The 14,911-nt window shown below is 39.7% G+C and overlaps 1 protein-coding gene across 2 annotated transcripts in view; it reads right to left on the minus strand.

Annotated features, from left to right (window-relative positions):
* Positions 1-13,691, minus strand: part of adamts7 (a disintegrin-like and metallopeptidase (reprolysin type) with thrombospondin type 1 motif, 7) — a 99,727-nt gene extending 86,036 nt beyond the window's left edge. The window contains exons 1-3 of one of the 2 annotated variants that reach the window (XM_080885438.1): positions 13,593-13,691; positions 9,419-9,786; positions 2,454-2,637 (exon numbers count right to left, since the gene is read on the minus strand). In XM_080885438.1, coding sequence (XP_080741564.1) covers positions 2,454-2,637; positions 9,419-9,556 — 322 coding nt within the window. In that variant the 5' untranslated portion in view covers positions 9,557-9,786; positions 13,593-13,691. Of the gene's footprint in view, positions 1-2,453; positions 2,638-9,418; positions 9,787-13,212 lie in introns of both variants that reach the window. The other variant, XM_080885437.1, reaches the window with a different exon arrangement.
* Positions 13,692-14,911: the final 1,220 nt, after the last annotated feature.

Consider the following 14,911-nt stretch of genomic DNA (forward strand, 5'->3'; position numbering starts at 1 on the left):
AGCACAGTGGGCACACCAACAGCAGACACACATATATTACTGTTGCTATGACGAAGCCGAAATATCAGCTTCAGAAATGAATGAGAAATACCGGCTACACCTCAGTTCACAGACCACTCAGACTCAGATCATTCTGTAGTGTTATTTATCAATCAGTTTAAACTGACATGGATGCAACGGTTAGCATTTTGTGCTGCGAAAGCCAAAAAAAAAAGTCTCAGTCAGGCTGATCTAAGGGTGCAGTGAAGCCTGGAGTATGTAAAATGTAATGTAGCAGTTTACGCATTAGCCAATTCAATTCAGTTTTATTTATAAAGCACCAAATCATGACAACAGTCATCTCAAGGTACTTATAAATAAAGATAAAGACCCTACAACAATACAGAGAAAACCTCAACAATCGGATGACCGGCTATGAGCAAGCGCTCCCCCCCTCCCTGTGACTGGTAGGGGGTGAGGGCAGGGGGACAGAACAAAAGACATGTTATGGAAGAGCGCCAGAGATTAATAACAGCTAGTGATTAAATGCAAAGTGGTGTATAATCACATATTGAGTGAGAAAAGGTGAGTGATGGTGCTGTCCCCAACGACATCTAGATGAGTTGGATAGAGATGAGTCTGCTGTCAGATGCTGTATGAAGATCATGACATCAAGGAAGACCCAACAAGTGAAAGACTCTTAGTCCTGATTTCAAGAGGACACAAATCCTTTGTTTGCATCAAAAAGAGCATCAAACATCAAAATGCTGCCAAATAGGGAACAATCTGCTGTAAGTAAGCAGCTGAAAATAGCTTGAGCAGTTGTTCTCAAACCATTTCTTCCATTTCCTGCTTCAGAAGCTAAAAAAGTCTTCAATTCAAAACATGACCCTATCATGGTTATATGTATATAAATGTACATATAACCGTCATAAGGTAAGAACGAAACTAAGCTGAAGGTTTAGTGAAATAATAAGGCATTTCCTCCTACATAAATCATCTTCATTCAACTTACTCTCAGTTCATATTTGTGGTTCACACACCCTCCCAGTTTATGAACCACAGCCACACAGAAAGAAAAATCTCTAGGATTGGCTGACATATAGCGATACAGTGATTAAGTGCACAATTTAAACACAGGCCTAGAGGGGACGCGCTTAATGATTTGAAAATTCTGATATTACAGAAACTGCTTAAATCAACGTTCAGACCTTATCAGTCTGTTCAGCAAGCTGAAAAGAAATAACAATATAAATGCTAAATGTGTATTTAATCAATTAAAACCATACACAAGCTTCTTTGTCCTTGAAAATGCATCTGTGCTATCATTCTTTAGAAATCAAAACAAGTAATTTACTTTGCAATTTGGAAGATGCAATGAAGTTCATGTATTTCAGTGCAAGTAATAAGCTAATAATACATCTTTCCAAATACAAAAAACTGAGCTTGATTGGTGTTTAAAGTAGTGTTTAAAGTAATACTTAGGCACAACTATAACTCTGCCCTGATATTTTGTTGTTGGTGTTGTTGTTAAGCTGATTCTGAAAGCAAACCCTCAAATCCTCTGGGACATCTATTTTTTTTCCAGGGCCAATTAATTCAACTCAGAATTTTAAGCAGCTGGTTTACGAACATCTGCATTTCAGTGGCTTTATTCTTCTAACCTCTGCAGATTATTACCAGGAGACAAATGAAAGACAAGAGATTACTTATAATCATCTTTCTCATCATTCAGTGCTTAGTAGCTAATGAGTTATCAGTATTTTGACTTTTAAATTAAGCATTTTCATTGAACAAGTAAAGAGATTTAAGGCCTTAAGATATGTAAATATAGTACTTATCTCCACTGCTGTTACAAAAAAACAAAAACTTGCACATCACCATGACCTTAATCACACTGGGAGCTGTTGGTATTTTGCGGCTTCTGTATTTGCAAGAAAAAAATAATGTACTGACGCAATATGAGGGCTTACATTTTAGCCACAAATGTTGTCTTTACAGTACAAACATTGATCATTTAGTTTTCAAACTGCCTCCTCTTGCTGCACGCCACACACAGCGACCTACTCGAATGGGGGAGACATGATAAGATGATGGAGGTCAGCTGCATGGGTCAGGCTCCCCTGGCACCACACTCTGAACCCACTGCTCCTCGCCTTCCCTGCAGCTGAGCCACAACCCACACCCTGTCACACTCATTTTTAAGATATTAACAGATATTAGCTTTGCCTTAACTACAGAAAAAAAATCTTTCGGTAATGCATCCGTTTACGTGTTTCCATGAATGCTCAATCATTCAGGGAAGGAAGCACCGGAAAGTTAATGGTGTTCATCTGGATCCAGATGAAAACAATCAACTTTCTGGTGCATCTGTTTGTACTACAAATCGTTAGTTTGACATCCTGTTTAAAAAAAAAAGTATAATTTCTATGCTGTGCTTTCTTTGCTAATGTAAATAAATGTGCACGATTTACCTTTGATTCCACAGGTACCGTTGAAAGGTCGTTTCCCTGAGATGGGCTGTATGACTGGGCTCCAGGAGGGAGGAGACACATGCCGTTTGTAGATGGCATGGGCCTGTGGTGCTGATGTTTCATCACTTGATGTCTCCAGAGGCTGAATAAAGAACTCTTCATCAGACAACTTGAAGAGTCCCGTCTAAAGAAACAAAGAGCTGTAAGTCAGTTCTTCAAATCTCTTTAAACTATTTTAACTGTTGCCAAAGAGCGAACTGCTGAAATATTGAGAAACAAAACATTGCTCTTGATTTGCTCTTCTGTCGTCAAAGATACAGTATGTAATGGGTAGGCAAGACATCACACAACTGCATACAACATTGATTAGTAAGTTAATCCAAGTTTTTGACAAGAAAATTGATCAGAAGCATTTTTATATATTATGCTCTGCAATAAGGCGTTTTCTCTCACGGTGCCATATTTAATGATCTTACTTTAATGAACTTACATCACCTTACACCATAAACAACTGAAGATGTCCGCTTTTGAGTATTTTGATTGGAGAATTGCAAAAAAGTGGAGACACTGTGTTTGCAAAGTATTTAAAATCTACATGTAGCCAGCAACATCTTTTAAAAAACACCAAAACGTTGCAACAACAGGATTTCTTTTTACCATGCCAGGTGTTTGGAAACTGAGATCAGCTGCTCTAGTTCTCTAGAAATTGAATTGTTCTTTTTCTTGTTCCAGCTACTCCAAACCTTCTTTGTCTATTTTTCCCCCATTTCATAATGTATCAAATGTTTGCAGTGGGAGCAAAATCTGGGCCGCAGGTTGGCCAAGCAGCACTCTTTAACTATGCAGTCTGTTACTTTATGTGCTGCAAGTGTTCAATCCAAGTCCCTAATTTTTATGGTAGTAAAATGATGCATTTGCATTTTTAAAGGCAAACTGGCTCCAGAGTGTACTCCACCTCTGACCCACAGCTGAGAGGCTCCAGCCTGGCACAACCCTGAACTGAACAAGCAGTTAAGAAAATACAACCTGAATAAACGCGCTAAGTGGTACTTTCTAAAACTGTTTTTAATTTTTTTTTAATATTTAATATTATTAAATACAAATATTATTATTAATATATATAAACATTACATACAGTATTGAAGACTAGTGAATAAAAATGCACAAGCACATGAAAACACTTCGAGTAAGCTCCCACTGAAACAGCAAAAACAGCCCCAAGTCATAATTTTTCTGTCGTACGACTGAGCCGGGGAAAAGATCAAATGTCTTTTAAGCAACTGCATAGTAAATCAGGCAGGCAGGCACTAGGCCAAAACCAAATTCCCTTAGGCCCCCCGTTGAGCATCGCTGTCTTATATTTCATTCTTATCCACCCTCTGCTCCAGTTAATCCCTTTTTCATCTTACACAGTGTCCAAGTGAAGCTCAGGCAGGAGGGCTGGCCGTTATATCCGAAGCCCACACACTAAAAGCTGAGCAGCAAAAATAGTTTTCATCTCATCTCCAAAAAAATACAATATCAAAGATATGCTGGCTTTAAAGGTTGGCTGTTGGTTGGTGCTGACATTTCCCAAAATGCTGCATCATTCCAATTTAGAGTCAAGTGTACTGACTGAGGTAACAGGTTGAGTAAATAACACAGAACCTTCAAATGTAACATTTGAAATGTAAAATAAGCCATTAAACACATCAGTTAATCTAACATGTTCTTGTTTTAATCTGTCTTAGTAAATGCAATCACAGCTCACTGGATAACAATTTCAGTGCTCACTGGACCAATGCATCAGGGGTGAAATGAAATCCAGTCATTAAAGTATGTTTCTATTGTAACCGAGTTTCCTTTTCAAATACCTGCATACCATTTAAGCTGTTTTAGCCTGACCACAGTGGAGGTGCGTATGGAAGCTGATCTACAACTTCGGCCCAGCTCCTTTTCTTTCTCTCTGACTCAGTTGGTGTTATTTGTCTTGTGTACTATGTTAAGTGTGGGAGGCTCTTTCTCCAGTTTGAAGGAAATGCACGGAGGCAAGAACAATAGTCATGCCGGGAAATATATTGTGGTTGGAATAATCGTTTGTGATTTCGTATTTGGGAGGAAACTTACACACATAGTTAACATATAAATATGTAATATATTTCAGTAAGAAAGGGAGGCTTGTTGATCTGAAGTTTTGAGTCATTTGGGAAGTGTTGCAGTCTGTCAACATGATAAGAGTCACAACCACAGGAAGAAACCGTCCTGAAACTACAGGTTTCTGGCTGTGATCTAAAACATGAGGACTTATGGGACTCCTTTGCAAGATGCTCTTTTGTGCAGCACTTCAGCTTTGAAAGTGAAGAATAATCTGCAGACAGTCAAAGAAGATGACGCACGTAAAATCGACTCTATCAACGTTAAAGATGTGTAAATTAATTTTCTATCAAAGTTTCTTCATATGTAATATCAGTCAGCTTTGAAAAACGAAAAAAGGATCACATTGGAAACATGTTTTACTTTCATCAATATACTTGGTTCTTATAAAGCAAACTAATAAGTGCCTTCAATATTCAAAATACTCTTAATCTCATCACTGTCTGTGTTTTACCAAAAGCAGACAGGCTGAGCTCTGGCAAGTGAACCAAGCTGAGGTGCTGGCAGAAGTTTACTTGCTGCTTTGCACCACAATAATTAGTTACCTGCATAGACTGTGTGCTAAAGATCAGTACTTTGAACCTGCATTCTTTCTTGTGAGTGCCAGCAGTGAGCAGCTCCTCATGTTGTGAAAAAGAAGTCCAGTTGTATAAAAGTCTGAGAAAACCCCAGTAAACACTTTCCTAATTAAATTATGGCTTCGGCTGTCGGCCTAAAGTTTCACTCATTACATGGATGCAAAACAGGGCATACTTTAGGGCAGGCCAACCTTATAAATGTCAAGTCGCTATCGTGCGAGTGTGGAGTGTCGCTCCAATTTTTTCACTCAGAATCACCAGATGTGACATCTGGTTTCAAACAGGATTTCACAAACTAATGTGTGACGTCACTTTGGCTGTGTCAGTCTTTTATATATGGTCTGTGGTTGTCTGCAAACACTTTTTTTACTTTGTTTTATGTTTAGATCAACATGCTGAAGTGTTGAAAAAGACACAGTTATGTATGTGAGTTACCCAAGAAATAAAACTTTCATTTTTATTATTTAATTAGTTTCTTTATCTACAGGGAACCATCGGGAAATAAAAGTGTTTGAATATATACCATCATACTCTTTTGCTTTTCTCAAAGAAAGTTAATTTCACTGGGACATTTAAGGGCATTTCAAGTCAGCTGTACAATTTCTGGACTAAAATGCAATCAAGAAGTCTTTCAAGAACCAGCGGAAGGATGATCGTAATCCAGCTGATCGTGTGTTTTACTTGATGTAAATCAGACAGGCAAATAACCCAAATCGTGCAAGGAGCCGGCAGAGCGCTGGCAAAACACCAGCAATGTGGATACCATATGTCTGCTGATGTGTTTCTGACTTAAAAAAAACAAATGTCAGTAAAGAGTCTACCACTAATTATTAAATAAAATAATTTATTTAGTTTTTTTTCTACATTAATTAAATGTTACTATACCACATACCTAAGAGTTTTTGACTGATACTAGTGCTGCAAAGCACTGCATTGTAAAATATGCAGTCCCGCCAGTAAATAAAGATGTGGAGGAAGATTAGAAGCAAGAAAACATGATTGCTTTTTAAGAGGAACCTGTCTTCTGGGAGGAAAATTTTTCTCATTTTATTGTAATTCAGCCCTGAGCTGAACAACTTCAGCTACACAGGACACACACACACACACACACACACACACACACACACACACACACACACACACACACACACACACACACACACACACACACACACACACACACACACACACACACACACACACACACACACACACACACACACACACACACACAATCATCTGAACAATAAGACAGCATTTGTGGCTTTTACTATCACACAAATTCTTGTTGTGTCATGTTCAGCAAGAGAACATAATGAACTTCATCCATGTGACCATAGAAGGCATCTCTATCATCCATCGATCCATTCGCTTCCGCTTCTCCTGGGATCTCTATCAATTACACTTTAATATTTAAACCAGAGTGAGTTTACATATGCGTGGGAATTCTGCTAAATAGGTAGATACTCATTGACTACTTCATTAGGTGCACCTATTCGACTACTTGTTAATGCCTTTAGGCATACAGACATGGTCAGGACAGCCTGTTAGGCATCGGAACCATAAAAAAAGACCCTTTAAGTCAGCGGTCTCCAACCTTTTTTGCGCCACGGACCGGTTTATGCCCGACAATATTTTCACGGACCGGCCTTTAAGGTGTCACGGATAAATACAACAAAATAAATCTAGTACCGGTACCGAAAAAAGAAGATTTATTCATAACACACGTGAAAAGACCCAGGAAAACCGAGAGAAAATAACGCTGAAAACCGATAAAAACCTTGAAAACCATACATTTCACACCTGAGCCTCAACTTTCGCGGCCCGGTACCAAACAACTCACGGACCGGTACCGGTCCGAGGCCCGGGGGTTGGGGACCGCTGTTTTATGTGACTTTGAACATGATAACTGGTGTCAGACAGGCTCGTCTGAGAAACTGAGAAAAGTCTGTCAGCATTACAAGAGAGTAACGCTTCGCTTTTGAGATCTGACTTTTGTTTCAAAAGTTGCACTGCAGTTTACACACTCACTTAGGCACAGGGCTAAACAGCTTCTAGCTAATCTCTGAAAAAAGTGCTCTCTTTCTAAAACTACAAATCAAAATGAAGAACAGCTTGGAGCATATTATAATAAACGTGAAATAGTGATCTATGTTGTGATTATTTATTATTGTGATCGATGTGAATAATATCTCCATTTGGAAATTTCAGACAGAGAAAAGAGAGGTGGTGAGTAAGTATCTTTTGAAAGCCCTGGTCCAGATCTAATTTGGAGAAATACGACTGCAGCATTGTGATAATGCAGTGTCAAGGATCTAAGTGGTCTGAATGCAAATCATGCCCACCGTATCCACTTGTGGTCTAAATAATCTCTCTTTTATGAGCGCACATCTGTTACAGACAGACACAGTGGAGAGCATAAATCACTGGCCTAATTTTGAACAAACTCAGATAGAGCAGGACTGCAGGATTGCTCCGTGATTTTTAAAAAATGCACTCATGAGAGTGACACTTCTGGGACAAAAATGGAAGTTCAATATATATTTAGTACAAAATATAAAGGCGGGCTCCATTACTCGCAATACTCAAGTTTAAACCCTGCTATAAAAGGAAGTGCATCAGGCACAATTTTCCGTCTGATGGAATACGCTTCCACGAGAACGTCTGCAAATCAGGGAAATGCAGTTATGTGTGCAATGCAAATCTCTAAAAAATGTTACAACCAATATATACATCTATATATTTTATATATGGCTGAGTCTCTTTATATCCACTCGTTGTGTATAAATGTGGAGCTGTGGTTTCAAAGTGTCTTCTAGGCTTCTAAGCACAATTAGCTTTCAAGTCTGAAGGTCCTCCTTTTTAATGCTCTGCCAGGCTTTCACTGCAGCGGCTTTCAGCTGCTGTTTATTTGTGGGGCTTTCTGTGCAAAGTTTAGTCTTCAACAAGTGAAATGCAAATTTAGTTGGCTTAAGATCAGGTGGCTGGCTTGGCCATTCAAGAATATTCCACTTGCTTTAATAAACAGCTGGTTTGCTTTGGCTGTATGTTTTCGGTCACTGTCCATCTGTATTATGAAACGCCGCCCAAACAATTTAACTGCATTTAGCTGGATTTGAGTGGACACCTCAGAATTCATTCGACTGCTTCTGTCCTGTGTCACATCATCAATAAACACAAGTGTCCGCGTGCCACAGGCAGCCATGCACGCCTAAGCCATCACACTGCCTCTACTATGTTTAACAGATGCCATCATTATGGTACAGGTTGATCTTGGCTTCATCTGCCCAAACAATATTTTTTCCAGAACTGTGCTGGCTTTTGTAGGTGTTATTTATTTATTTATTTATTTATCTATCTATCTATCTATCAAAGTCCAATCTAGCCTTTCTATTCTTGAGGCTTATGAGTGGTTTGCACCTAGCATTGAACCCTCTGTATTTACTTTCATGTAGTCTTCTCTTTATGGTAGACTTTAATAATGCCTACTTCCTGGAGAGACTCCCTCACTTGGCTGGCTGTTGTGAAGGGGTTTCTCTTCACCATGGAAATGATTCTGCAATCATCCACCGCTGTTTTCTGCCGTGCACGTCCAGGTCTTTTTGCATTGCTGAGTTCACCAGTGCTTTCTTTCTCAGTATGTACCAAACTGTAGATTTTGGATGGCTTGTTTCACCTGCACGGAGAGCTTCTTTGACCACATTTTGTCCATTCAAAGCAAAATCTCCCAAATTTAAGCACCACACCTCAAATCAGTGCCAGGCCTTTTATCTACTTAACTGATAATAACATAGCTAAGGAATTGCCCACACCTGCCCATAAAATAACATTTGAGACAATTGTCCAATTACTTTTGGTCACCTTTAAAAGAGAGTGGCACATCTTAAGGAGCTAAAACCTTTAAACCCTGCATCCAATTTGAATACGAATGCCCTCAAATTAAAACTGAGAGTCTACACATTATGTCCATTTCCATTATATAACTATAATAGGAATGTGCTTCATAAACAGGTTAAAAACAAAACAAAACTTGTGTCACTGTCAAAATATATATGGACTGAACTTTTCTGGAAAAAAAAGAAAAAAGAAAATCACACCAGGGCATGTTGCTGTTTAAATGACCCTTAAGTGAAGATGAAATTTCACAGTTTTGAAAATAACTTCTTGTTGCACCCAGCTCTGATGACAGCTGCCTGGTCACCTCGCCTGCTTATGCTTTTCAAACAATTTTAAATAGTTCGCTTATCCACTCACCAGGCCATCACAAGTACTTATAGCTGCGCTCCCTTTCACAATGGCATCATCCCACACTTCGCCCAAGAAATGACAGTGGGAGGATCCAGCAGGTTTGATCCGTGCCCCCTTCAGGCCACCAAACCTCCTCTCAGTCATGAAGCCTGGAGCCAGCAGGTGAGGATTCAGAGTGAGGTTGAAGTGCAAGTTGTGGCCGCCGTGCCAAAACTGGTAGAAGATGCGATCTAGTCCTGCTGGTTCCACTGAGGCTTCCCTGCGCTGTAAACGGCGAGCATGGTGAGACAGGAAATTGGACAGGAAGTGACCCTTGGCATCCAGTCTCGTAGGGTGAACCACCTCGTACAAAGGGAAGTCATCCTGAAATCTTTCTGTAAAAGCGGTGATGGGAAGAAGACTCGTTATTAAATCGCAGGAAACTGGATTGAAATTAAATAATCATGTGGCTGCAAAGCTGTAAACAAAACCGGGGAAACTCTAAACACACACATATGTGCTAATCTGTCACTTTATCTTTGAATATAACTGACATATATGCAGCACTTCTTAAAAATATATTCTTTGACGCTTCACTCTCATGTTTAATAGTTTGCATTGTTGCTGGAAGACTGAGTTTCACAAACCATCATTTGCTCTGACCTGGAATAGCTTTGTCCAATGCACGGAGAACAGTGTGACAAAAAATATAAGGACTGCGCCTCAAGAAGCAGGATGAGCAGTTTTTCCATCTTATTTCTATCCATACAATTTCATTGTACCTAGCTAAATCTTGCTAAACAGTGTTTATTTCTTTTAGTTTGCAATACTCAGTAATCACTGTACGTTTAGTATCCACTGACAGTACACCCCCCACAGCTGCTATGCTTATCACCACATACAGTCACATGAAAAAGGGGGTTTTCACAGGACTCCATGCAGTCCAGTGAAAAACTAAGTACACCACATGATTCAGTAGCTTCTTTAAAACATTGCTTCAGTTTATTAAGGTTTGCAGGCATTTATTGTGTTGAGGTCTGGACTTCACCACTTTAATTTTCTTTTCTTTTTCAGCTATTCTGTTTTAGATTTGCTTCTGTGCTTTGGATAGTTATCCTGCTTCACGACGTAATTTGTGACATGCTTTAGCTGTTGCTCTCACTCTAAAATACTCAGAGGAGCTCATGGTTAACTCTATCAATGCAAGATGGCCACGACTTGTGGTTACACAACAGGCCCAAAACATCACCCCTTCACTACCGTGCTTCACAGTTGGTATGAAGTATTCATGCTGATATGCTGAGCTTAGTTTTCGCCAAGTGTGCCGCTGTGCGTTAGGTCCAAATCTCCACTTTATCTCGTTTGTCCAAACAACATCGTTCCAGAAGTCTTGTGCCATGTGATGATGCACCTTTGCAGACCTAAGATGTGCTGTCTCCCGTCTCCTTGCAACCCTTTCAAAGACCTCATACTCGTTTTGTCTGTTTCTCACTGAACTGTCATAAACATGAACATTTAACACACTAATGGAGGCCTGTACAATCTGAGATGTGGCGCCTGCAAGGTCTGATTTTTGTGTGACTTTGTCAGGATGTCCACTCCTGGAGAGAATTTAGCAAACTGCTAAAAATTTTGCTTTTATAGAGGTATTCATGTTTGCTGATGATCAATTAATCAACTTCATTTGATTAGCATAGCTTGGCTGCTACTTGCCCTCTTAAATCCTATAGAAGCAGCACTACTTAGTTATTCACAGAGTGCACAGAGTCCCCTGAAACCTTCTTTCTCACGCGACGTGTGTTAAAATGCATGAGAAGAGTTTAAAAAGTTGAATATTTAAATGATTTTAATGGTATATTTGCACTAAAGCTAAGTCGTAAATCAATTACAACTTTTTTTCCAGTGATAAGAATTTTAATGATAACAACACTGTGAAATATTGATGTTTTTATCCATGTGATGGACACTGTACACATTAAATAATAATTATTACCACTGTCAAAAATAAAATAAAATCACAGCTACTATCTGTTTCACATTCTTTCACTTATTCTGTGCACTCAAAGTACAAGGGTGCAAACCCTCACACTATCATCATTGGCTTTATCTCATTCAAGGGAAATGAAGGAGTGATTATACACAGCCTTGCTGACTCGAGCTCTTACCCTGTCTGCACTGCACAGGATTATCTGCACAAATATTTTCAAGCATACAGCACTTATAGATGATTTGGACAAATATTTGAAATGTCTGACTGAATGAGGAGTTTTCACCTTTTTATTGGCACTTTAATACCATACCATTATTTTATCGACTTCTCACTTTACCACATGCCTGAGTATTCCAGCCATGCACTTCTTTGATTCGCACTTTTGCTTTTATTTATGAACTTCTGACCATCAACAAATGCCAAATAGTCTTGGATTGATTTGAATTAGTGTAAAGACATGGCTGCCTAAAGCAATGGGCTTGACTGGTTTTCATTTATGTGTATTACTGATGGCAAGAGATTGCTGGAGAAAAAAAAACTTTCTTAAAAAATATCTTATCTTCTACTTAAGGTCAAAAGAAAATATAAATATCTTCTTTTAGCCTTAACAATGCACAACAAAGGCATGGAAGGCATTCTTCATGAAAGCAGTGACTGCATATCCATTCCTACCTTTGTTAGGGAAGCAAAACGATTTTTAGATTTTCTTGTGACCTTAAGAAGATATTCTTTAAGCAATTGAAACAAATATTTTCTGCAGCTTTTCACAAAGGTCTTTCTCATCTAGAATGAGCAAACTAGCAAATTACTCTCCTGAGGAATTGGACTGTGGATTCGTGGTGATCAGAAACCATCACATTCATCAGAAATAAGGTTTTTTTCATTGGAGTGATTGTGATAAATCTAGGGATCCTTAAGAGTCTTCTCAGATTTGCTAAGACAAATGAACAACACTGATCAGGTTCAGTTAATTTACTTTTTATTCTTTAGTCTTACAAGTAGGTAAGAATAAAAAATGTCTTTAAACATTTTGTCAAGCGGAAGCCCTTTGCTTATCAAAGTGCTTTTCTACTTTGGGAAACAGTTTCAGGCAGACATCGATATTCCTGTGCAAACATTTAACACCTGAAACATCACTATCTGACGGGTCCCTCCCTCAGTGAGTCATCCTTGCCTAGAATGCCAAACAGTAGCTAGCACACAGTTGATTTGTACAGGATGAGACAGAGTGCACCCACACTTCTTGATCTGTTTGTTTGCCTAATCTCTGGAGAACCCGGGAAGTCTGAGTGGATGAAAGTGCATGAGGTGAAGGCAGGGGGTGCTTCCTACCAGACATGAGGGGTTTAATCCTCTGATGTGATGATATGCACTGGAACAGCCAATACACTTTCTGTTGAAACTGGGTGTATTAAGAGAATAACAATAATGCATCCTGTCTATTCCCCTAAGTGAAACTCTGTTTCCTGCCCTTGACTACTGAAGTCAGAGGTCAGTGTCAGTCACACAGCAGCAGCACTGCACTGGGATTCTGCGTTTTGATGAAGGGCACTACAACAAGGGCGGACCGGGCTTCAGCCTCTGATGATTCATTCAGAAACAGCTCTCTCTACCGCACTTGGTTATAAAAGTTTGAGCATAATTGCTATGGCTGTCCCCAAACGTTGTAAGCAAAAGTTCCAGCTGGCTTCTCATCAGGGAGGAGTGTGGCTGGATTCACTCACAGAGCAAATGCGCACAACAAAAGCAGGCAGTGTACGAGAGCGTTGTGGCATTCCATGTGTTTGAATCTGAAAATGTTTAAAATACTTTAGTTTTCAGGCTCACTAACCTGGTTCATGTGATAATCCCAATCCCAAAGTTTTGCAGTTTTCCAGGACCACCAGGACCGCGAAGAAGAAGTGAATGGAAGACGCTCTTTGTCCGAAAGCGTGAAGCCCGCAGTGCAAACGGGTCATTTTGTCAGGACGGTAACTTATATTTTCGAAACATTTAACGCCTTTCTGACACCGCGTCGACTGTCAATTCAAATAGTTCAAATCCATCTGTGCTGGGTGCGTTTCTCGCTTTGTTGCGCCCGTGCACTTACGCTGTGACAGCAACAACAAACTTCTTCACTTCAGGCCTGAGCATTGTCTGCCTCCGCGGGGGGGCTTTTGCTGCATCTTTTTGTGTGTGTTTTGTTTTATGTCGGTGTAAATGTTTGCTTACAAGTTGCTGGTCCCCCTGTCCTCCATCAGCCTCCTCCCGACAGCCAGTGACAGCTTAAAACTTTGCTGTGAAAACTTTCGCAGAGCCACCCCCACAGATGGGTGGACTTAAGACAATGGGCTCAAGAGAGAGCTGGAGGGCTTAAAGGGGAATGCTACTCCAAGAGATCGGATACAGAGATGCAGTCCAATTGGAAGTTCCTTGGGGTGATTACCTCTCTGAGCTTCTTCATCCCCACATACCCTGTCGGTCTCTCAGGTCAGCTGACCAGCTGCTCCTGGAGGTACCGAGATCCAGGAGGAAGCTCACAGGGGACAGGGCCTTCTCTATTGTGGCTCCAAAATTATGGAATAATTTGCCCATGCATGTTAGAGAGGCCCCTTCACTGTCCACTTTTAAATCACGTCTTAAAACCCACTTTTATTCCTTGGCTTTTAACCTCAGTGAGACTTAGTTTCTTTTTTAATGCAGTAGTTATTTGATTAATGATTTCACTCTTCTTTTATTTGTTTTTTATTTATATCTCATGTAATTTTATTTTACAGTTCCAATGTACAGCACTTTGTGTCAGCTGTGGTTGTTTTAAAGTGCTTTATAAATAAAGTTGATGATGATGATGATGATTCGGGTTCTCAGTGGGTCAGATGAGGACCAGACTGTTGCGTTCACTTGGAGTAAGACAAATGACTACGCATCGGGGGTCGCGCTCTGTACGTTTTGACCGGAGGTTCAAAGCATAAAAAAACAAGTGTTTCCCAGTGGGAACTGTGAGAAAAGCCCGAGTAAAGTCTTAAAAAACAAAACAGCGACTGACATCATCGAGTTCGGGAGATTCCTGATTTTAAAACACATCTGGAAAACCCAGATCTATATCAGTTATATCCCCAAATGTTTTACCACCTTAAGCTAAGCTGGAACAATTAAGAATTATGCCTATTTGGAGGTGGAACACGGCGTAACCAAACTCTATGTTCGACCGTTATTATCCCTCTCCAAAGTAAGCGCGCCCTCTAGTGGAAGAAAAATGTCCCACTATTGCTTGAGCTTACGAAAGTTCTACATGCTGGCCATCATTTTTGACCTATAGTATTCATTTAATATTACTTATAATGAAAGCATTTAAGAAGTACGTTGACATTCCTAAAGGCACGCTCATCTTGGTTTATTGTGTTTGCAAAGTGCGTGAACAGAAATCAACAGGTGTACCGGGTGAGAGAGGCAGGAAGAGGTCTACATCTTGATTGATGTATTCGTTTGAATTGTCTGGATTAAAAGTAACTTTCATCATTTATTTTCTTTTCCTATTTTGTGCATTTACG

This window comes from Rhamphochromis sp. 'chilingali' (assembly GCF_963969265.1).
Source record: "Rhamphochromis sp. 'chilingali' genome assembly, chromosome: 6".
NCBI classification, from domain to species: domain Eukaryota; kingdom Metazoa; phylum Chordata; class Actinopteri; order Cichliformes; family Cichlidae; genus Rhamphochromis; species Rhamphochromis sp. 'chilingali'.